General features: G+C 45.8%; 1 protein-coding gene across 1 annotated transcript in view; it reads left to right on the top strand.

Annotated features, from left to right (window-relative positions):
• The window catches only part of COP1 (COP1 E3 ubiquitin ligase), a 1,660,397-nt gene that overhangs the window by 379,432 nt on the left and 1,255,458 nt on the right, over positions 1–25,507 (top strand). The window contains exons 7-8 of the mRNA XM_044085965.1: positions 4,673–4,732; positions 17,890–17,987. Of these exons, the coding sequence (XP_043941900.1) occupies positions 4,673–4,732; positions 17,890–17,987 (158 nt within the window). The remainder of the gene's footprint in view (positions 1–4,672; positions 4,733–17,889; positions 17,988–25,507) is intronic.

Genomic DNA, 25,507 nt, shown 5'->3' with positions numbered 1-25,507 from the left:
AAAATTCAAGAAGCTGACTCTTCACCAGTTACTTCCTATATGCTAGGCAAAGATGCCTGGTTGGCAAAACTAGATTTAAAAGAAGCATACCTGCATATCCCAATCAGGGAATCTTGCAGAAGATATCTACTCTTCAAAGTAGGCTACACGCACTGTCAGATGTTCATCGTGCATACAGCTGCAATAATCACAGATGGGTTTTCAGCCGTCAGGCGGTCCCTCGGTTGGCCGAATTCCAAAGTCTTGGTCCGGCGTCGGTTGTCGTCGCTTACTCTTCTGACGTCAGGAAGGCCAGAGTATATAAGATACAGCCGACGCCATGTTCTTCAGTCTTTTTTGCCGCGTGGTGCCCGAAGCAGAAGCAGTTCGCAAGTGCCGGTCGTCCAGCTCCTGAATTACGAAAATATTTGGAACCGAAGTCTTCACTAAAGCTAAGTACCCCGTTGGGGAATCTTTTCTTGCCTCAGACCGATGTCAGAAAAAGTTAATAATTGTATTTCTTGTGGGAAGCAAATACCGCATAAGGATTTCATTCCCTTTGCATACCTTGTTTGGGCCCAGACCACGACGTCTCAGGCTGTCACTTTTGCTACCTTCAATAAACGCACTATCAAGCATCAGGCGGAGTTCGCCCAACACTTTTTTGGTAAAGCTTTTGACTATAAAATGTCGTCGGACACTCCGACTACGGTTTTATCCAAAAAACGCAAGGAAAAGGACCGACATGCTAGACCAGCGGTCTCCACAGACACCACGCCGAAACAGGCTACACGTGCTCCAGTTCTCAGCGAGACGCCTTTGCAGTCCCTGACTACCAACGACACTCCTTTGGCGGTGTCTTCTGTACCCGAGACCGCTGGGTCATCGGCCCTTTCCCAGACTACAACCGAAGCCCCGGCTTCTGTCGAGCCTACTAATGTGGACAGATCCACTTCCACCCATGGTGTATTTAGGCCTTCATTTCTTTCTCTATTAAGGCCTTTACTAAATCCAAAGCAGCCAGGCCTCACACTAGGCCTGCTGCTCAAGGCCCATCTCCTGGACCTATGCCTAAGAAGCAGATGCTTAAAATGGCTGAGGACCTAATAACTCTTATCAGAGGTTCTCAGCCCCCTCCTGACAAGAGACCCAGAGTGGAGGAAGAATCCCCCTCTTCTGATCAGGGATCCATTTTATCAGAACATTCTGATGCAGAGGAACACTGTTACTCTCCTTTTGAGGATTCGGATGCAGAACAGTCCATTCCTTCTGTATCCCCCCCTGAGGATTTTTCTTTTGGGGAAACCTTGCACACCTTGAGGGAACATTTTCAGTGGGAAGGCCAAGACTTTTCAGATTCCAAGAAAAGGCTTAGGGAATTTCTTTGGTTACCTCAGCACAGACCTCTGGCTATACCCCCTGTTTTGGAGGTACTGGATGATGTATATTCGGAGGCTCGCTCTGCACTGCCCTTTGGCTTATCTACTATGCCCAGGATATTCACAAAGTGCCTAGCTCCAGTTATTGCATTTTGCAGGCAAAGAAATATTCAAATATACCCATACCTGGACGATTGTCTAATTCAGGCAGAAAGCCAGGACATACTTTTGAATCATCTGGCCTTGTAAGAAGGGTTCTAACTTGTCTGGGGTACACCATAAACGAAAAGAAATCACAACTGGTACCCTGTCAACAAATTATATTCCTGGGAGCAAGCTTGAATGCAACTTCCCAGATGGCTTACCTCACGCCAGAAAAGCAAATTCATTTAACAACCTACTTCAAACAGGTGGCCATAAAAACCCTGCTATCTGTAAGACAAATACTGCAAGCCTTGGGGTACATGGACTCCTGCATTCTAATTCCGTATGCAAGACTGCATATGAGGAAACTACAGTGGTATCTAAAAAGCCTATGGTGTCAACATTCTCAAAACCTAGAAACAATGATTTCTATCATACCTTGCCTACGCCTAGAGTTCATTTGGTGGGCAGAGGCCTGCCACCAAAACAGTGGACTACCTTTCACACCACCCCCTGTCACACAAACCCTAACAGCAGATGCATCAGACTATGCATGGGGGGCTCACCTGGCAGGGAAGTGCATTCAGGGCAAATGGAACCCAAGTCAAATGCACCTGCATATCAATCAAAAAGAAATGTTAGCTGTACAGAATGCTGTGACAGCCTTCAAGGACCACATTTTTCCAGGACAACTAGTGGTACATAAACAAGCAAGGGTGTACACATTCTTACCGCCTCTACAGACTAGCCATGGCATTGTGGAACATAGCCTTGAGCTACCAAGTGCACCTACAAGCTCAATTCCTGCCAGGAAAACTAAATACAGTGGCAGACGGACTAAGCAGAAACCTCATGGACCCACACAAGTGGAAACTGGAACCAAGGATTTTCAGCATGTTGACAAGCAAATGGGGGAGCCCAGATATAGACCTGTTTGCCTCCCCCAGGACTACCAATTGGACAAATTTTGCACAAGGACTACCCACAAACCAGCCTGGAAAGTGGATGCTCTGTCCTTCAGCTGGAAAAACCTATCAGTCTATGCCTTCCCCCCTCTGCATCTGCTCTCCAAAGGACTACTAAAATTCAATCAGGACAAACCAAGGATGACTTTGATTGCTCCAGATTGGCCGCGCCAACACTGGTACCCCCTCCTGCACAGTGTGTCACGGTTGTCTCCATGGCACCTGCCTCAGACTCCTTCCCTGCTGTCTCAGCAGGAGAACCAGATTCTGCACCCTCAGCTTCCAACACTGAACCTTGCAGCCTGGCTAATTACTTAATCTCTCCTTTACCATCCCTCAGCAAACTTGTGATGGATATCATCTTAGAGGCAAGGAGGCCTAGTACTAGAAAATCTTATGCTGAAAAATGGAAAAGATTCTGTGCCTGGAACCAGTCTCAAGGGATGAGTACAACAGCACCCAATTTACCTCAGGTTTTACAATACTTAACTGCGATGCTTCACAAGGGCCTGTCTTTTTCCTCCATTAAAATTCACGCCTCAGCCATTTCAGCTCATTATAACACAGACCCTCCCCTCTTCTCTCATCCGCTGCTCAAGCAGTTCCTCAGAGGGGCCAAAAATTTGAGACCACCCAGGAGACCTCCAACCCCAGTCTGGGACCATAACTTTGTTTTGGGGTAACTCACTCTACCTCCTTTCGAGCCAGCTGCTACTGCAGACTTAAAATTTCTTTCTTGGAAAACAGCTTTCCTTTTAGCAATCACTTCAGCTAGAAGGGTATCTGAATTACCTAGAAGGGTATCTGAATTACAGGCCCTTATGGCAGTGGCCTTTCATCATCTTTCATGCGGACAGGGTGTCACTCGGAACCAATCCATCCTTCATGCCCAAGGTGGTAGCCAGTGTGGCTCTTTATCAGTCCATTCATTTGCCAACCTTCTTTCCCAATCCACAAAATAAAGGGGGATGGGATACTGCATTCCTTAGATGTGCACAGACAACTTAGATTCTACTTGGACAGGACTAAACCTCAAAGGAAATCTGAACAACTGCTGGTAGCATTTGCTGCAGAGGCAGAGGGGAAGGCTTTTTCAAAGCAAAACATTTCTAAATGGATAAGCCATTGCATTCATTTCTGTTATAAGCACCATGGAAAACCTATCCCCCAGGGGATCAGACCTCACTCCACCAGGGCTGCATCTACCTCTACAGCCTTTGTCAGAGGCGTCCCTACCAGAGACATCCTAGAAGCTGCTACCTGGAGTTCTGTACATACTTTCACCAAGCATTATCATTTGGCAATTTTCTCTAAATCCAGAGCAGCTTTGCCACTGCAGTCTTGCAGGGCCTTATAGCTTGCCCTGATGCTATCTAAACTCCACCTCCCAACCATAGCTTTGGGAATCTACCCAAATGTAATGACTGCAACAGTGAAACATGAAGAACATAGTACAGTTGTGTACACTTACCATAAATGTAGATGTTCAAGTGTATTCACTGTTGCAGTCCTGGTTACCCTCCCTCCAGCCCCCTAAATTCTTTTGGCTATACCTCTACTTTCCTTTACTATGCTTAAAAGCCTTTTTGGTGTATTTGCTTTTTTGTTGGAGGTATATCTTTGTGCTTTTATGTTTTATTGCTTCCCATTAGGGGGGCACCTGACATCTGGGGCAAGAAAAACTGATGTAATGGCATCGGCTGCGTGGTTTATACCCCTGACGACCTGACATCCTGGAAGAAGGGACAGCAACCGACGCAGGACCCAAGACTTTGTTAATCAGGCCGAGTGAGGGCAACCTGCAAGCAGATTACCCAAATGTAATGACTGCAACAGTGAATACACTCGAACATCTACATTTATGTTAAGTGTACACAACTGTACATTTTGCTGCTTGAGTAAGCACAGAGTGTCATTTGCTTATGTGGCAGCGAACAGGTAAAGGCAAAGCACACATGTTGAGTTTTTAACTTGTACTGTATTATAACTGCATTTTAAAGTTATGCATATTCCCAGTAAATATGGGTGTTTTAGTAACTGCATGAAGATGAAAAGTATTATATTTGTTAAATTTAAATATTTCCTTGTTTTGAAATACTAGCGTGAATGTTTCAGAGTAACCCTACCATAAATAGTTGTATGGCATGCATATGTGCAGTTGTTAGATTTAGAAACATGTACATCATGCTGTCTTTATCACTATAGCAACTGGAGCAGATACAGAAGGAACTTGGTGTTCTGGAAGAAGATATCAAACGTGTGGAGGTGAGAAACTGATTTATTCCAAAGGATAACTTAAGTCATTTAAATGCGTTTGTCAGATGTAGTAGTGAGGGTTTTCCCTGAATGGATATTTACATGATTTCATCTTTTCCACTAGTCACCATTCAACATTAAAAACTTGGAAGAGCTCATGTTTGTTGACATTCCTGTGTGGATTCTAATGCATGCCTTGACATTACATGTCAGATGAATAAATGTATGCACCCCCAAGCCATCTCTTTATTTTTGTGAGTTCTATAGTTTTGGGTCATGATCCATGCTGTCGTTGATGTATTTTCATACTTAAAACCTCTGTATATTAAGTGTATATGTGACTGAATTACAAGCTGAGACCTTTTGTTGGGGATAACATTAGGTAGACAACTGCTTCAGGCTCTGTTGATGACCCTGTCATGCCCAGGTGCATTGACTGTACTTTTTTGGCATGCCTTTGACCAAAATGATGGCAGAGTCAGGAGCTTCCTGTTTGAGGAATTGGCAAGGGTGTTCTTCGTGTAGCCTTGGCAAAAGTTGGATCATTTAAGTACTATAGTTTTTCTAAAATATTCCTAGCTAATTTGTCTTTTTCTTTCCCATTCTAGTCTCCCTAACCCTACAAGTCTTGATTGACCCTGCCTTCTACACGGCCATTAAATCCACATCAACATCTGCATAGCTGCTTGAGGGAACACACCATCAAAATAGAACTGCTTTCTCATAGAAAGTGCAGCATCACTTTAGTGCTGTGTGCATGTGGTCCTTTTCTCAAACTTAAACCAAGTTTAAATCTCAAATGATTGCGCTGTGACCTGTTTTCGTAGTTGTTACATACCAGTAGGCCAGCACTGTTTTATTTTATATACTGTCAGAGAACGTGCCCGCCCCCCACCAAAACAAAAAAAAATTCAGACTCCCACATGAGCCATCTCCTTGTTCCCACATTACTACAGGCAGCTTCTCTAGTAAATATCTTCATATAAATACAAGACATTTGCTGCTTTATTGTAACACCCTCCTCTTGTTGTTTCTCAATAGCATCATATTTTCCAGTTGCCTAGTCATTCACTCCTTAATCTTACCACTCTAAACTTCGCTATTTCTCCTGGTGATGATTAGTTATTAACCCAGAACTTGCCCTAATCCACCTCATCTGCCTTTAAGGAACTAATTTTTCTGCTCTGTTACATATCCTGTAAAATAACACTGCCTTTGATAATGGTCATATTGACATTTACTTTCTGCAAGCTCCATTGTAGAACAATTGATCTGAAGTAGGAATGTTCATTTGTCTGCAACCTGTGGGTTACTGATCCGATATCGGATCCGAGCCGGCAACTTGTTTCAAGCTAATGGATCCGAGCTCCTAGCCCCTCCCTTCACCCATAATCCCCTGCTAACCCTCCATGACCTCAGATCTAGTTTGCTGCGCTTGTGATGGCAGGATCCTTTTTCTTGAGCTCCAGATAAGTGACAAAAACTTAAACGTTTTTCTTCAGAAAACTACCTTTTTTGTTTAAATTAACTTTTATTAAGTGTGTCTGAGTTAGGTTCCCTATTTTTTGTTTATTTAATACCCTCCCTTCGCTGGTCGCTAGTGTGTGAGTGTTTTTGGTGTGCTTTTGGGGCCTTTGTGTGTCTGTAGTTGTTTTTCTTTCTTTGCTTTAAAAAAAAAAAGGGAATGGCTGAGGCCCCAAAAGCCATATTTTCGAAATGTACCGAGTGTGGCCATAAGCTCTCCCCGGCTGATGGCCACACTGCGCGCTCGTGCCTTGGGTTGAACACCTCACCTCGGGCTGTACTATCTGTGCAGCGTTCAACCCCAGGGCACTGAAAGAGCGGAGGTCGAAGCTGGTCCTGGCGGGACTTCTACCCCCGGATTCGGCTTCGGCCTCCGCTTCCTCTACCACTCCTGTGGCTCCATCACAGCCTGTGATGGTTGCCACTCCTGCCCCCCTGCCTCCGACTGGGGCTCAAACTCCCGCCAAAGTGTCGGAGGACAGGGAGGCCAGGAGGGAGAAACGGAGGGAGAAGCACCAAAAGCGGCGGGCCGAGACCTCCGTTTCGGCCCCGCCAGCTAAGCGGGCTTCTCCCTCCATTGCTTCTAGGTCTCCTCCTCCTCGGCTCCAATCCCCTCCTTTCTCCCCAGGGCCCGAGGAGGAGGAGACCCGATCTCCGTCGAGGTCATCGAGGCGGCACTCCAGGCCTGCCTCGGTGGCCTCTTCGAGATCCACATTTAGTTTATCTGATGCAGATTTGGACCGGATGATGCGAAGGTTCATCCAGGCCCAGCTGCAGATGGGAATGCTCTTGCCTCCACCCCCTCAGGGGGGGAGCTCGACACCTTTTTTCCACCCAGTTGCTCCTTCTCCGACCCGCTACCCGGGTTCGGAGTGCTCGGAGCCGAGCAGCTTTGGAGCCGGGGGTGGGTCGGCGCCGACAGTACTGTGTACTTCGGATCCGACCCTACCCTCGAGTCTGTCGGATCCGACCTCTCGGAGCCGTGGTCCGAGCTTCGGATCCGGGGGATTCAGTGTGCCTTCGGCTCCGTCCAGGTCGGAGCACACTGGTCCCTTGGATCTGACGGTCTCGGCGCCGGCTCCGATCACTTCATCGGATCCGAGTGGGAGCCGACTTTCGGATCCATTGGAGAGTGGCTCTCCCTCGGCATTTGATGTTGTGGAGAGGGCTCTGTTGAGAGCATCCGGACCCCCGGCCCTTGCATCGACTCCTCCCTGCACTCCCTCTCTGCTGGGCCAGGCTTCCATCACCCAGCCAAAGGGACAGCCTGCTTCGATGTCACAGATAGTTCCATTGGAACAAGATGTCGCTGGCGAGGGCTCCTCGGACAGTCCCCGAGGAAGCTCCCGCATAAGTGCAAAGGAGGCACGTGGACTCCCTGAGTCCTTAACAAGACACGGACTTGGAGGAAGGGAAGGCTCCCAAGATCACCCCTGAGGATGTCTCCTTTGGAGACATCATGGAGATGCTAAGAATCAGAGGTGGGTGGTCTGCCCCAAGTCCTCATCTGACGAGTCCGTGTTTCTGGAGGCATTCGAGGCAGGCCCGTCTACCTCCTGGGTGTCCCCCCCAGCCGATCCCCTGGTGGACCTTATTACCACCAGGGCATGGAAGGATCCGGACACCGTGGAGCCAATACCCAAACGGCGGATAGGATTCTTAGCCCCCCCCTCTGACCGGTCTCATTGGAGTAAGGGCCCCCCTGTAGATGCCATGTTGACGGCAGCCACAAAGAGGGAATTAGCTCAGGAGAGTTCCTCAGTCCATCCACCGAGCAAAGAGTCTCGTTTGATGGATCGCTTAGGGAAGCAAGTCTTTAGTTCAGCGACCTTCTCTGTAAGGTCTCTGAACTATATGGCACATGTCATCAGGATGCAGCGGGATCTTATCAAAGAATACGCTGCATCCCCCCCTGAGTCCATGTCGGAGGAGGATAAACATTTATACTCCACCCGAATGGCCACTCTAAGATCTATTTCTAACACCTCTATGCGGCTATTGTCCCACGCCACAGAGGGAGCCGCTAGGGCCAGCGGAGCAGGCCTAGTCATGAGACGTCAGGCCTGGCTCCATCATTGCGACTTTACGGAGCCCTTTAAAGCGTCCTTCGCGAACGCCCCCTTCGATGGTTCTGCCCTTTTTGGCAAAACAGTTCGCGAAACGCTTGTCCAGAGCGAGAAGGAAGAGAAGACGTTGTCTGCCGTCGGAGTCCGCTTCTCTGCTCCCCATCGGTTCTTTTCAAGGAACCAAAAGGGTCAGAAGAAGATGTGGTTCCGAAAATCACAACATTGCCAACCAGCTCCGGACAACCAGTCCTACCGTGGCAGAGGTGGACAGGGAGGAGTCGCCCTAGGAGCAGAGGGGTTCTGAGAAATTTCGGGTCCAGAGAACCTTCCTCTGAACGGCCCGTGCAGCAACCCTGAGGGGTTGCCCGGCTGCTCCACTCTGGAGGCAGTCGGGGGGGCGTTTTTCGAAGCATCTAGTGGCATGGGAGTCCATCACAACAGACCGCTGGGTGCTTCGCATCATATCCAGAGGGTACAAGATACCAATTCTCCATGTCCCCCAATCCAAGAACCTCCCCGATGTACCACCCGATCACAGGGAGGCTGCAGCTGCAGAAATACAGCAGCTGCTAAGAAAAAGAGCCATCCAGCCCGTCCCCCAAGACCAGCTCGGATTAGGGTTCTACTCCAGGATCTTTTTGGTGCCAAAAAAGACGGGGGATCTGAGACCCATCCTAGACCTTTCCCGCTTGAACCTGTCAGTAACCAAGGAAAAATTCTGAATGGTCACTCTTCAATCTATCCTCCCCCTTCTGAGGGAGAACGATTGGATGTGCTCTATAGACCTCAAGGATGCGTATTACCACATCTTAATGGACAAACGATCCAGGAGGTTCCTTCGCTTCCGACTGGGAGCCGGTCACTACCAGTTCAGGGTCCTTCCCTTTGGCCTCACCACAGCCCCCCCGTGTTCACCAAAGTGTTAGCAGTGATTGCGGCCCACCTGAGACTCCAGGGAATTCAGGTCTTCCCGTACCTGGACGACTGGCTCCTGACCGCACCAACAAGGCATCTACTTTGCACAGCCAGAGACTTCTTTCTCCATCTAGCCCCACAACTATGCATTACTATTAATGTCGGCAAATCTCTACTGGCTCCAACACAGATCATAGAATTTATAGGTGCCAGAATAAACACCAGAGATTTGCGAGCCTTCCTAACTGCGGAGAGAATCAGAAATCTTCAACTCCATGTGCGGGCTATCCTTCTTTCAGAGGCTTCGCCAGCAGAATTGATCCTGAGGGCACTAGGCTCTATGGCAGCAGCGATTACACTCCTTCCATGCGCCCGCTTGAACATGCGAGTCCTACAATGGACTTTGTTAGTGCAATGGTCCTTCCTATCACTCCCTCTCCACCATCCCATTGCTATCAGCAAGGCTTGCAGAAGGGCGTTACTATGGTGGCTCCAAGCATCAAACTTCCATACCCTTCTGCACCTCTCCCCCCATCGCCACGGTGACCACGGACACTTCCCGCCTCGGGTGGGGGGGGCATTACTCAGGCAGGACAGTTCAAGGCACGTGGAACGATACAGAGACCTCCCTGCATATCAATGTTCTGGAGATGAGAGCGGTGCTGTTAGCGTTGCAAGCACTTCAGAGCTTCCTTCCCGCAGGAACGATTGCAATTCACTCAGACAACATGTCAGTGGTCTGGTATATCAACAAACAGGGGGGAACCAGATCTTATCCTCTTTGCCGCGAAGCCATGAGAGTGTGGGAATGGGCGATCTCCACCAACCGCTTTCTGATTGCAACGCACATTCTGGGGAGGACCAACATCCTAGCGGACAAGCTCAGCCGCACCCTTCTTACCCCCTACGAGTGGTCTCTCAGTCCTCTAGTAGCGAAGCAGATATTCGCAACATGGGGGCAACCCTGCTGTGATCTTTTTGCATCTCCATCAAACGCCAAATGCGACAATTTCTTCGCTCTAATCCCCACCAGGGAATCTCCAAGAGACGCTCTGGTGCATGCTTGGCCACCCGGTCTACTCTATGCCTATCCTCCTCTTCCAATGATGTTACAACTGTTACAGAAAGCCTCGCGATTGGGGAGCAAAATGATTCTCATTGCCCCATTCTGGCCTCGACAAATTTGGTTCCCTTACCTGTGGTCTCACCTTGTGAATCTCCCTTGGATTCTAGATCCCATCCCGGATCTCATCTCCCATCCATTGGACTTGCCAACTCCAAACCTGGACAATCTGAAACTGACAGCTTGGTTGCTCCAGTTCCACTCCTAGTTAGGACTCGGTATCTCTTCACAAGTCAAAGCCATCCTCGTGGCAGCACATAAGCCTTCCACCAGGAAGGTATATCACAACAAATGGAAGCGTTTTTCCATCTGGGCGGCCGAGAGCTAGATCCCTTTACGGCCCCTCTCACATCCATTTTAGATTTCCTAACTGAACTCTTTCAAGAAGGTGCTGGTTGTTCAACTGTCAAAGTGCAATTGGCAGCCATTTCTCATTATCATGTGGGACATGATACAGGACCCTTGATGTCAGCCAAATTGTGTAAAACCTTTCTCAAGGGTACCTTTTTACTTAGACCTCCTGTAAAAGAAGCCGTACCCCCATGGGATCTTACTTTAGTTCTTCAAGCCTTGACTGCTCCACCCTTTGAACCCGCTGCTACAGTGGACCTCAAATTCTTGTCATGGAAAATGGCATTCCTTGTAGCCATTACTTCTGTGAAAAGAGTGTCGGAACTTCAGGCTCTTTCTGTAAAACCTCCGTATCTGATCTTTCATCCTGATAGAGTGTACCTCAGGATCAATCCCTCCTTTCTTCCCAAGATAGCATCAGAAACCAACATAAACCAATCCATTAATTTACCGGTTTTCTTCCCTAAATATCAAAATAAGGGTGAATACAAGCTGCAGTCATTGGATGTTCATAGGCAGCTTCGTTTTTATACCCATAGGATGGCTGGCCATAGACAATCCGACCAGCTGTTCGTTTCCTTTGCCAAATTTAATTTGGGGAAAGCTATCTCTAAAGTATCTTTATCTCGCTGGATTTCCCAATGTATCCTGCTAGCTTATCAAGCCTCGGGTAGGCCCACACCTGAAGGAGTTCGTGCTCATTCCACTCGCTCCATTTCTACTTCTGCGGCTTTCAAGTCTAGAGTTCCCTTGGATGATATTTGTTCTGCAGCCACTTGGGCTTCATCTCATACCTTTATCAACCACTACAAGCTAGACCTGCTTTCTAGAGGGAGAGCATCCTTTGGCTCTGCGGTGCTCGTAATATCCTTCCATGATGGCCACCCAGGGTGCAGGTAGCTGGGGACTCTGTCCCACAGGTTGCAGACAAATGAACATTCCTACTTCAGATTTAGAAGTTATGTACTCACCATAACGTTCCATCTGAGTAGGTAGTTCATTTGTCTGCAACCATCCCCCCCTCCTTCCCCCTGACCTTCTTGGATCTATTAGTATTTTTTAGATATCCTTTGTTGGATATATATGGAGAGGCAAACTCGATCTGAGGTCATGGAGGGTTAGCAGGGGATTATGGGTGAAGGGAGGGGCTAGGAGCTCGGATCCATTAGCTTGAAACAAGTTGCCGGCTCGGATCTGATATCGGATCTGTAACCCACAGGTTGCAGACAAATGAACTACCTACTCAGATGGAACGTTATGGTGAGTACATAACTTCTAATTTCTGTAGTGCTCTGTAGCACTGAGAGTTCTACCTTTGAAGTTTGGAACTCTCTCAGTTACCCTATCCCACCCCCCCCCCCTTACACTAGCTGTATGCTTGTCATAACTCTACCACTAAAACACCTCTCTCCGTTCATTTTCATAATCCTTAACCTATGACTCATCTTTACAGCCTCGTCCCTCTTTTCTGTATCACGTCCCTTCGTGCCTCTGTCACTATTAAAGCATCAGGCACAGTACTGCTAAAAACTGGAGCATCATTAATGCTAATCAAGAATTAGCAAAAGCTCTAGGGCCAGCCCCATCCTTCTGCTATAAAAAACTGCATCCTTGAAGGCATTTCTAGAAAATGATAGCAAATATCAGAAGAATCAACCCTCTTGTCCCACAGGAATGAACAATTACAGTCACTGTATTTGCTGTCAACATATTCTGATTGGAGATGATCTCAAGTAAAAAGCACAAATCTTTTCTCTCATTTCAAAGATTCATTTGACTGCACCACCAAGAATGTTGTGTACAATTACGATCTGTTCCCACTGTGGCTCTTTTATCTTGGAAAGACTATACACAGATTCTTCTGATCAGGAATCTGATATCTCTGTTCCTTCTGACTACCAGGACATGCCCTTATCTACCTATGAGGATTCTGATGCAGAGGATTCCATTAAGGCAACTACTGACAAGAATCCTACCCCTTCTGACAGGGATTATAGGGCTTTAGACAGATGGGTAAGAAGGTATAGACCTCTGCTACTCTGGCCATTAGGGCTTTAAATTGCCAGTTTCATATGTTAAAGTATCAGCAGCATATTATAAGGGCTAATTAAACAGAAAATGATGCTGATTCCTGACTTTGCAGAACACAAAGATTTACAAGAGTTAATGCATTCTGCTGACCAAGTTGGTAAACATACTTTGCAGTGTGGTTTTGATGCTTTAGAAGCATCTTGTAGGGCTGCTGTCTCTGGGTCTGTTCTTAGATGGCATGCTTGGCTTAAGGAACAAAATTTGCCAGATCATGTCAAAGTAAAATTACTGGATGCACCCTTAAACCAAGAGCGCCTATTTGGCAGTAAAGCAGAAGTTGTTCTCAAAAGGATGGAGGAGAAAGCTAAAGCTATGCAAACTGTTAGATTTCTTACAAGTACAACCACCTAGATTCAGTAGGCACTGGCCTACAAAAAACTGGTCCTTTCCTGTCCCTTCCAGGCCTTCTCAGTCCAAACCCAGGGGCAGCAGACCCCCCCCCCACGACTTCAGTCTCAGGTTATGCACAGATCTAAGCAGTGGGGTGCTCCCTCATCCAAAACAGGGAGTAGTAAGCCACCCCCTGTGGTAAACTTGCACAATGACTTATCCTTAACTCCCCCAAGCCATGCTCAAATACTTACATCTTTAGGAGGAAAACTCACCCTGCATGTAAAAAACTGGGACTACATTACCTAAGACAAATGGGTTTTAAGCATCGTTTCCCTAGGATACAGATTCCACTTCCAATCACTCCCAACCCTAAGTGGATGGCCAGACCTCCCCCCAAACCAGTGGGCGGAAGCCCAAAAGCAAGTACTTTATTTCCTCAGCATCAAGGCTATTCAACCTGTCCCAGCAGAACAAAGGGGACAAGGCTTTTATTCAAGACTGTTCCTGGTTCCCAGAAAAGAAACCCTCTGGCGTCCTATCCTGGATTTATCTATTCTCAACACCTTTCTGGTGGTTCCAAAATTCAAAATACTAACTCTCCAACAGCTGCTTCCTATGCAAGCCAAGGATGCCTGGCTGGCAACTCTAGACTTAAAAGAAGCTTACCTGCACATCCCCATAAAGGAATCTTGCAGGAAATACCTTCACTTCAGGGCAGGCTCTATGCAATATCAGTTCTCTGCACTTCCCTTTGGCTTATCTACTGCTCCCAGGGTATTCACAAAGTGCCTAGCTCCAGCCATTGCTTTTTGCAGGCAGAGAAGTATTCAGATTTACCCATACTTGGACGATTGGCTGATTCAGGTGGAAAGTCAGAACTTGTTACTGCAGCACCTGGCATTTGTAAAGAGACTTCTAACTTCAATGAGGTACACCATCAGCGAAAATAAATCACACCTAGTATCCTGCCCAACAGATGGTATTCCTGGGAGCAAGCTTGAACACAACTTCCCAGATGGGATTCCTCACTCCAGAGAAACAAATTTATTTGACAACTTACTTCAACCTACTGGCCACAAAAACCCAGCTATCTGCAAGGAAAGTACTGCAAGCTCTGGGGTTCATGGCCTCTTGCATTCTTTTAATTCCATATGCAAGACTGCATATGAGGAAACTTCAATGGTACCTAAAAAGTCTATGATGTCACCATACTCAGGACCTGGAAACAATAATGCATATCATTCCGTGTCTAAGGGCAGAGTTCCTTTGGTGGGCAGAGGCCTGCAACCACAACAAGGGACTCTCTCACTCTACCCCCTGCCATCCAAACTGTAACAGCAGACTCATCAGACTATGCATGGGGGGCTCACATGGCAGGGCAGTGCATTCAGGGCAAATGGAACCCAAAGCAGATGCACCTGCATATCAATCAAAAAGAAATGTTAGCTGTACAGAATGCTCTGACAGCCTTCAAAGGCCTTATTCTTCCAGGACAACTATTGGCAAAGACGGACAACACCACATGTGGTACATAAACAAGCAGGGGGGAACACATTCCTACCCACTCTGCAGACTAGCCATGGCTTTGTGGAACACAGCCTTGAGCAATCAAGTGCACCTACGAGCTCAAATCCTGCCAGGCAGACGACTTAAGCAGAATTCTCATGGACCCACACAAATGGAAACTGGAACCCAGAATATTCAAGCTTTTGGGGAACAGATGGGGGACACCAGAGGTGGACCTGTTTGCTTCCCCTCAGAACTATCAGTTGAACAAATACTGCACCAGAAATCCCCACAGCCAAGCTTGGAAGGTGGATGCCCTGTTCTTTTCCTGGGAAAGCCTCTGTGCATGCCTTTCACCCTCTGCCTCTCCTCTCGAAGGTTCTACTAAAGATCAAACAGGACAAGCCAAGGACTATCCTGATTGCACCAGACTGGCCACGCCAGCACTGGTATCCTCTTTTGTGCACAGTCTGACAGTGCTAAAACCATGGCACCTGCCTCAGACCCCTTCCCTGCTGTCCCAGCAGGGGGGCCAAATTCTGCACCCTGCGCTTCAGACCCTGAACCTTGCAGCTTGACTAATCCCCTGAGCTTACCTCTAGCAACCCTCAGTAAGCAGGTACTGGATGTCATTCTTGAGGCAAGGAGGCCTAGTACTAGAAAATCCTATTCAGAAAAGTGGAAGCGATACTGTTCTGGGAGCCATTCTCAAGGGATGGGCACAACTGTGCCCAGCTTACCTCATGTACTAGATTACTTAACAGAAATGCTCCACAAGGGCTTATACTTCTCTTCAATTAAGATTCGTGCCTGTGCCATCTCAGCTCATTATAATACTGAGCCACCCCTCTTCTCTCATTCAATGGTAAAACACTTCCTTAGAGGGGCCACAAATTTAAGATCCCCCAGGAGAGCTCCCACTCCAGCCTGGGACCTTAACTTTGTAGTGGAAAAACTTGCACTCTCCCCCCTTTGAACCGGCTGCTAGAGCAGAGTTGAAGTTCCTCTCATGGAAAACAGCTTTACTTTTAGCCATCACTTCAGCAAGAAAAGTGTCTGAACTGCATTCCCTTATGGCAGTGGAACCCTTCATTATCTTCCATGCGGACAGGGTTTCCCTCAGGAGTAACCCATCTTTTATGCTCAAGGTGGTGTCTAGTGTGGCTTTAAACCAGTCCATTCATTTGCCTACTTTTTCCCCTAATCCTCAAAATAAAGGGGAAAGGATACTGCATTCTCTAGACGTGTACAGACAGCTTAGATTCTATTTGGACAGGACTAAGCCTCTCAGAAAGTCTGACCAGCTGCTAGTCAGTTTGCTGCGGGGACAGAGGGGAAGGCCATTTCAAAGCAAACCATTTCTAAATGGATAGCACACTGCATTCATTTCTGCTACGAGCACCATGGAAAACCTACCCCACAAGGGATAAGAACACATTCCACTAGGGCTACATCTGCTGCATTTCTCAGAGGAGTCCCTACTAGGGACATCCTGGAAGCTGCAACCTGGAGCTCTGTACACACTTTCACCAAGCATTACCACTTGCCTATCTTTTCTAAATCCGGAGCTGGATTTGCCACAGTAGTCTTACAGGGCCTGATTGCCAGGCCTAATGCTTCTTAATCTACCTCCACCCTTCCTTAGCTTTGGGAATCAACCCAAATGTGATGACTGCAACAGTGAAACATGAAGAACATAGTACAGTTGTGTACACTTACCATAAATGTGGATGTAAGAGTGTATTCACTGTTGCAGTCCTGGTTACCCTCCTTCCAGCCCACCTGATCGTCTTTGCTTTCAGCTATCCTTTTTGGTTTGGCATATCTTATACTATGTGTATTTGCTTTTTGCTGGGGGTGTTCCACACCTTATAATTGCTTCCTATTTTGGGGGCACCTGACATCCGGGGCAAGAAAAACTGATGCAATGGCGTCAGCTGCATGTTTTATACCCCTGACAACCTGACATCATGGAAGAAGCGACGGCATCTGATGCAGAAATCCCAAGACTGGTATTCAGGCCTGCTGTGGGCTACCTGCAGGCAGATAAACCCAAATGTGATGACTGCAACAGTGAATACACTCAAACCTCTATATTTATGGTAAGTGTACACAGTACACAGCTGTACTTTCCTTAAGGAAATGCTGCTGTGTTTTTGTATTAACTAGAGAAGTTACTTTACACATTGCTGATGATAGTAATATATAAAAAGAGGGCTATGGCCCTGGGGATTAGAAAAGTTGGTCTGTCGTTGCGTTTGTGTTTGTGGGGTGGGGCAGTTTTGTGCTTGGAACTAAAGTTCAGGAAGCTTGCTATGGAAAATAAGACAACCTGAAAGAGCATGAGACAATCTGGAAATACTTTGTTGACTGGAGATGCATGAATTTATTTTGGGACTTAAACTGGGGTTTTTATTATATGTTCGAAAACACTTCACATAGAACACCTCTTCAGCGACCTTTAAAGATCGAACTGCAATTACAGTGAAAGCCTGAATCAGAGAATTTTTTTTCCCTGGGAAAAAAATTGCTTGCCCCATACAAAACGGAACATAACTTCTAACAGTACAAAGTGGGGGGCTTTGCCCCCACACCCCCGATGTGGGGAGCAGTGCCCCCAACACCCCCCTTATTAAATATATCAACTCCGAGATCGCACCACAGTGGGGAAAAGGGCAAATTCAGTAGGACAGCCAAGTGATTTCTTTCCCAGGGAAAAAAAAAAATGCTGATATGGGCTTTCGCTGAAATGCAGGTTCACTCTTTATGGGTCGCTAAAGAGGTGTTCGATGTCAAGTGTTTTCAAACATATAATATAGACCTCTTAAAGTGGTATGAGAGACTGCAGTTCATGTGTTTTTGTCTCTTGACTGGGGGTTGGCATATTAGTTAAGATATGTACCTCCCAGACGAGATAAAAGGAGTGATTCTAACTGAGGGAAACTGGATAGTCTTAAAATGGCCTACAGGGGCAACTAGCTTAGTACTGATCTATGAACCTATAAAAGAGTTTACATCATTGAATTGCTACGTTGTCATTAAAAGAGAGAGGCTTTTTATGCTTGTCTGAACTAGACACATGGTTGTTTTTCTTGCAGTCATCATTCTGTTTACAGCTATGTAGTAAGTAAAAATTACTAAAATGTGTATAGCCATTCTATAATTTTTCATTTTCTTCCAAAAATATTCTTGTGGTCTGGCAGTGAGATTTCAGAAGTCCCAGAACAGAAACTTACCAGTTTACCTATGCTTTTCAGGAAATGAGTGGTTTGTATTCACCAGTCAGTGAGAGTGACCATTCTAGGCATCTAGACAGCACTGTGCCACAGTTTGAAGCCCCTTCACCATCACACAGGTGAGTCTTAATGCGCAAGAATTTGCTATATTATCATAGGCAGCTGTGACTTTTTGTGTTTTGTTCAGATTTTATTATAGGACTACTGTTTTAAGAATTATCTGTAGTGTTTTCTCAGTTATTTTGTTTGTATATTTGTTTAATTCATTTTTAACTAGATAAATGAGCTGGTCCAGAGGACCCATTCTGCCATCATGCATTCTGTAGCTTAACTAAGTTTGATATGTTCTGAAAGGTATGGGTAGCCAAGCCTGTGTAGTACTTAGAAGTTACCTTAGTCTTGATGATTATGCACAGATAAATGCATGTGTGTATGTATGTCAAAATTGATACATGGAACTTGATATACAGTATCTAGTTGTACAGGTTTAGGGAATGAGTTCTCTGTAGATTAGTGAAACCGTAAGTCTTAAGAGTTCACTATTTTTGCAGTACAGGATGTTTGCTATCACACTAATCAGAACTGTACATGTTCAGTTTATCTATTTTCTTGTTTATTTTCCAGTTTGGATTATTGTTTCCTGTTTGTTTTGTTGGGATATGGTAACTTTGTAATCTGGTTTTTAAACAGGGCTTTGTTAAGTAGTATTTTATGAAATGGCTCTTTTGTACATGGTTTTCTGCAGTGGTTCTAAAGTAATTTTCTTTCCTTTTTTTGGTGATGGTAGATAGTTTGTGATTGAGGCGTTGAGGGTTACAGTTAAATCCCTGAGTACATTTGAGTTTATATATGTGGGTGTGTGTAGTAGTTATGTATTTTTTTTTGTTTTGGGGCTGATTTGCCAGTAATGCTGTTTCCAGACTGGCTAACTATGATTTGTACTTTTTTGTTTTGTATTCATTCATTAATTTGTTTTTGTTTTCATTTAGATTTCATTTCAAGGTTTTCATTTTAGATGGGTAGAGTTGTTTGGGGGAGGATTTGTGTGTGTATTTTCATTTTTTGTATTTTTTCAGCGAATAAGGATGTGTTATTGTAATTGATGACACAGGTAAAGTGGTGATAAATGTTTCCATAGTGTGGACAGGTTGGTGATAAAAATACACTCCCCTTTCCTTTCAAGTGTATTTTGCAGTTTTTTATGGGATACGGAAGCCTTCCTACAATGGGATTAGGCCACTCTGTTGTAAAAGAAAGTAGTAGTCCAAAAAACACAAAATAAGAGTCCAAAAAAGAGCCATGAAGATGATAGAGTGGACCATTGAGGATAAGAAAAAAATTATGTATTGCTACTGTTAAGAGACTCAAAATTCCCAAATAGAAGATGCACAGAAAAATTGAGAGAAATTAGAGGAAAAAATATTTGCACAAGAAAAAGTGTCAAAAGCTTCAAATGCATATTTGTGTTCATTAATACAACAGATTCATGAAAAACATTGTATAGACCAAGAAACCTTTGGGCCATTTGGAAAAAGAAGTGACAGAGGAACTACAAAAATATAAAGAGCAAAATGTACAGACTTTTGAAAGATATAAAAAACATGGACATGGGAAAGAAAGAGATCTGTTATGATGCGATATTTATGCAAAGGAGAAGGCTTAAACTTATCAATAGAATATTAAAACAAACCTCCAAAGATAGCTGAACTTATGAATACTGTACCTGCAAAGTGAAGGATTTAGTGTAGAAAGTCCAACACAGGTTATGTCACAGGCATGATGGAACAATGAGTCCCCAAAGTAAGGAGAAACAGGAGGAATGGAAGACATCTTAAGAAATAAGGATATGGGAAGGATAGAGACATTTAATATGTTGCAGTATTTATGCAAAGGAGAAAGCAAAACTTACCAATACAAAAAAGCTGCACCATGGATATTCGGTGGGAAATACAGACAAAAAAGGTATCCAGATATGGAAAATTTTACAATACAAAAAAATAAAACAAAGGGGGAATTAGAAAATAGGATTAGTAATGAAGAAGGTAAAGGAATAGAAACTGAAGTTGTGGATAGTGACACCTGTGCACTGGCCCAGCAATCAGCCAGCCTCAGTCATCATCACTAATACCAGTGAGGAGCATTCATATAGGGAAAGAATAATAAATACACACACAGTAAAGTACAATTTCCTTTATGAGCACACAGAGATCACAGTCAGTCTGGGGCTGATTTCTCCCTTTCTCTCCAGGTCCCCATTAAGAATCCCCACTGGCACAGCTATAGGGTCCAGATCTCAGCCTAGTGGGCAAGCTAAAACCTCCAGTACCCTCTCTGTCCAACCAGTGCTTCGTGTCCCTGCCCAGGTAGCTGATGCACACACACTTTGAAATAACAGTTGTATACAACCACACAGACACTCCTGGGAAAGGCTGGCACAGGTTCTCCAGCTTTGCCTTTTTACCCAGACTATACGGTAGTACCAATTGCCATCACCCACTAATATTTATCAGCTACCAAAAGGCCCTTATGAAAGGGTGTCCAATAATACTGTGCAATCTCATTATCCAAATGGTAAGTGCAACTGAACAGCCAAGGCTTATTTGGAGTGACTTTGTACAGTATCACTATATATATGCAATGTACTCTAGAGATTAAATTATCTCTACACAAAACAGCCACAGTTGAAATGTTTAAAAATATTTAATAATAAATAATAAAAACACAAGACAATACTTCTTACTACACAGTGCTAGTCTGTCAAGAGTTCAGAGATCACAGAGCAATACTTAAAATAATACAGTAGAAAAGTTCTGACATCAATACAGAAAAACAAACTAATCTACTCGTCCTAGTTCCTAGCTATATCTAAGAGAAAACACAGTTCTAAAATAAATTTGCATATAGAACACAGGCAGAGTGTGCTGGTGAGTTGGATGTTCTCAAGACAAATGCGCAATGCCCTCATTCTTTCTGTCCTTAAATTGATGATAAAGTACCACTGATTAATTTCAAATTACATCATTTCTTTCTGGTTCCCAGACTAACAGAAACTCAGTGGGTAAATACCTTTTGATCTTGCAGCTGGTCAGGAAGCCAGAGCAATAAAATAAATTATACATATAAAGTCTAGCCATTAAGTCTGGTCTCAAAACAATAGGCAGAATTCCTCCCTCTAGATATCTCGGCTCCGAGTTTTAGATCAAAGAATTTGAAAATGCTTGATGTATCCGCTTTCTTACAGCAGAGTGCACTGTTCCATTTTTTTTCAGTTCAACATCGAATACAGTCTTTTTACATTTAAGAGAACAAGCCTGTGGTTTATATTAATATTTACAACTGACAGAATTATCTACAAATTCTATCTAGCTAGGCTGGCAGCTTTCACCTGTCTTCACACCCCCCCGCCCCAGAGAACTCAAGCTAGTTTTTTCAAGTGACCCTTGAGAAACGTTGCTTGAGAGGGTTAGATCCATCTGAGTATACCTTACCCCATTCCCTGTCTTGAGAGCCCATCTGCATTGGCATTGCTAATCCCACTGCAGTGCTGCACTGACATATATGCTTGCAACCCTAGGCACCATCTTAGCAACTTGGCATTTTGCTGCCTGGCTCTGTTTAACCCTGTTAGGGGATTGTCATCTCTCACTACAGATAAGGCTGAAGTTTCTGCAGTGCCCACACTATGGCTGGACATTCCTTTTCTGCAGCTGCATAGCATTCCTCCCTGGCTTGGAGCCTACAACTGAGATAAATCACTGGGTGCTCTTCTCCCTCTGAAGAAATCTGGCTAAGTACAGTCCCCACCCCATGGGTCGAAGCATCCACCTGCACAACAAATTCTTTGCTGTAATCTGGACTGGCTAACACAGGGGTCCTCCCAAAGCTTCCGTAATTTCCTGGAATGCCTGGTCATATGCTGAGGTCCACACTACTTTATCTGGCTTGTTCTTCCTTGTCAGGTCTGTGAGGGGAGCAGCTATGGTACTGTAACTGGGGACAAACTTTCTGTAGTACCCTGCTGTCCTTAAGAATGCCCTCACCTGCTTTTTGGTAATAGGTGCAGGCCGTGCCTGAATTGCTTCTACTTTGGCAGGTTCTGGCCTGATCTTACCACTCCCCACTCTGTGTCCCAGGTAGGAGACCTCTGCCATACCCACTTGACATTTGCTTGGCTTTATGGTCAACCCTGCCCTCTGTAGTTTGCCCAGCACCTCCCTAACATGTCGAAGGTGCTCTTGCCAGGAATGGCTGTAGATGGCAATATCATCTAGATAAGCAAGGGCAAACCCTCCTGCTCCTGCTAGGATATGATCTATCAACCTCTGGAAAGTCACTGGGGCATTTTTCATCCCAAAGGGCATCTTTGTGAACTCATACAAGCCAAAAGGAGTCACAAAGGCTGACTTCTCTCTAGCACTGGGAGTCAAGGATACCTCCTAGTAACCCTTGGTGAGATCAGTAGTTGTAAGATACGTAGCCCCACCCAGCTGCTCTAGGGCCTCATCTGTCCTAGTCATGGGTAAGCATCTGACTCTGTGTGACTATTTAATTTCCTGTAGTCCACACAGAACCTGGTGCAGCCATCCTTCTTTAACACCAGCACCACTGGGGAGGCCCAGGGACTGTTGGACTCTTGAATTACCCCTAGTTCCAACATTTCCTGTATCTCCTCCCTCAGAGACTGTGTGACTCTCTTAGGCACCCTGTAAGGGGCCTACCTAATAGGCCTTTGGGGTCCTGTATCCACCTGGTGCTGCCTCAGGTGGGTGCACCCTGGTTTCCCAGTGAACATGTCCCCAAATTCCTGTAACACTGCTCGGATTTCTTGAACCTGGGTAGGAGATGGTTGCTGGGACATTGCTACCCCTTTCACTGAGCTGTCAGTCTGAGCTTCACTGAGGAGATCAGTCACTAGATCTCCCTCAGACTCCTGCAATCCACTGCAAATGCTCAGCACAAGGGCCTCCCTATCATGGTAAGGTTTCATCATGTTAACATGGTACAGTTTGTGTCCCTGCCTCATGGCTAGCAGTTCCACCATGTAGTTAACATCACTTACCTTTCTTACCACCTTCTAGGATCCCTCCCAAGCTGCTTGCAGCTTGTTGTGTCTGACAGGAATGAGAACCATTACCTGCTGCCCTACAGCATACTCTCTAGCTCGAGCATTCCTGTCATACCAGACCTTTTTCTGCTGCTGGGCTTCTGACGGGTTTTCCTCTGCCAAGCCCATGAGTTCCCTGAGCCTTGTCTTGAGGTTTAGGACATATGCCACAACAGACTCCTTGTGAGGTTCACACGCACCTTCCCACTCATCACGATTTAAATCTACAGGTCTCCTCGCCCTATGCCCATACGACAACTCAAAGGGTGAAAAAAATGTGAATTTCTGGGGAACCTCTCTGTAAGCAAACAGATGGGGCAAATATTTGTCCCACTTCCTCTTAAACTGGTCTGCAAATGCCTGTAGCATGGACTGGAGTGTAGATTTTAACCTCTCTACAAGACCATTAGTCTAGGGATGTTAGGGGGTTGTCTTCAGGTGCTTCACCCCACAGTACTTCCACAGACATGCCAGCAGGTCTGACATGAAATTGACACCTCTCTGTCAGTATTTCATTTGGGAAACCTACCCTGTGGAAAATCTCTAACAAAGCAGTTGTCACCTTTTCTGCCTCAATAGAGGACAAACCCACTACCTCATTGTATCTTGTAGCATAATCTACTACCACTAAGATATACTTTTTCCCCTGTGGAACTTGGGGTACTCAGAAGTCCCACAATATCCCTAGCTGCCCTCTGAAATGGCTCCTTAATCACAGGCAAAGGCATCAAAGGAGCTCTCACCTTGTCTCCTGCCTTGTCTACCTTTTGGCACTGTTCACAGGTCCTGCAGTACCCTGTTACATCTCTGGAAATTCCGGGCAATAGAAGTTCTGCATAATACATCTCTTTGTACGTTTTATGCCCCTATGACCTGCAAAGGGAATATCATGGGCTATGGCTAGAAGCGCCAGACGGTAGGCTCTAGGCACTACCAACTGCTGTGTACCCTCTCACCTTCTAGCCCTCCCTCAGGTGTCCACTCTTTATACAGTAACCCTTTGTCTCAGTGTACAGATTCCCCCTTCTTTTGAGAATCAGGTGCCTCCCTAGCTACCTGCCTCAGGCCTTGCAATATAGGGTCTGAGAGCTGAGCCTGTCTCAACTCTCTGTTTGTAACCCTTCCCAGATCCCCTTCCACAGGAAGTCCGGCATCTTCTGACAGTGGTGCTTCACTGTCAGCCTGGGTATTACTACTCACCTCTACCTTTGCAGTCACTCTGTCCAAGGGAACATCAGTACCCACAAGCAGCTGTGGCTCACCTTCAGTCTCACTGCTACAGGGTAGCTCCTTCCCTGAACTAACCACCTCACCAGTCCTGGCTGCAAGTATGTGGTCTGTCTGGGTTTCCCCCAGGCTACCAGACCCACATGCTTGTCTCGAAGCCTGACTGCATGTAACTGCATTAACACACAATACTTTCCTCATCAAAATCCTTCCCTATCAGCACATCTGATGGTAGTTCGGTACCCCTGTTGTCTCAAGACAACCTACTGTTGGCATTTTGTCTTCCCCACTTAGTGGCTCTCTCACCTTTTGTTCCCTACCTTGCCTCCGTGGACATCTTTATGCGACAAGGCCCCACTGGTTGCATTCAAAACATTTAACCCTAGGTCCTGGACTTGTACCTGGACTAGTGGCTTCCCCTGCTACTGGCAGATTCTGTTGGGGGTAGTCTGGGCTGCCCACCACGGTTTCCTTTAGATCCATGAGCAGTACTTGGGGTCCCTTCTCTGTGCAGGGATGGCCTGCTTGCTAGGTATAGGTCTCCTTTCTTTCCCATCTTATGTGAAGTAGCACATTGTCTGTCAGCTAACCAGATCCTCATATCCTCCGGCAAAGAGCTAAGGGCTTGTTTCATCACCAAAAGTTCTGCCAGCCCTTCAGAAGTGGTGACCTGACATCCACTCACCCACCTATGAAAGTAAGTGCTCAGTTCAGCAGCATATTCACACACACTTTTGTCTGCCTTGCATCTATGCTCACAAATCCTTTTCCTACAAGTTTCAGGTGTTAGCTTAAAAAATTCTAACAAGAAGTTCTTAACAGTAGTATAATCAAAACATTCCTGATCAGAAATTTTAGACAACACAGTTACAGCTTTACCATGGAGTAAGGAGGTTGGAACCGTACCCAGAGCCTTTGGTCAACATCATCTATCAAAATTATCCCCCTCTGTAAACTGTGGAAGAAATCTACTGACGTTTTGTGCTTCTAGCGTCCGGTTACTCCCTTCCCCATTACCTCCATGGCTCTGGCGAAGAGTCAGACTCTCTCTTTCGTGCTGGCTCTGCCTTTCCTTTTCTTCAGCTTCCTGGCGTAGCAGATGTTCTTCGTGTTTCACTGTTGCAGTCATTAAATTTGGGTAATCCTTTGGCAGATTGCCCTCGGTCGGTCTGAATTCCAAAGTCTTGGGTCCTCCGTCGGTTGCTGTCGCCCCTTCCCTGACGTCAGGTCGTCGAGGGTGTAAAAGATGCAGCCGACGCCATTTTCTTCAGTCTTTCTTGCAGCGCGGTGCCCGAAACAGAAGCAGTT

This window comes from Protopterus annectens, chromosome 10.part0, assembly GCF_019279795.1.
Source record: "Protopterus annectens isolate FY-2018-M chromosome 10.part0, PAN1.0, whole genome shotgun sequence".
Classification (NCBI taxonomy): domain Eukaryota; kingdom Metazoa; phylum Chordata; order Ceratodontiformes; family Protopteridae; genus Protopterus; species Protopterus annectens.
Note: the sequence above shows the minus strand (reverse complement) of the source record. Positions and strands in the feature narration are given on the sequence as shown.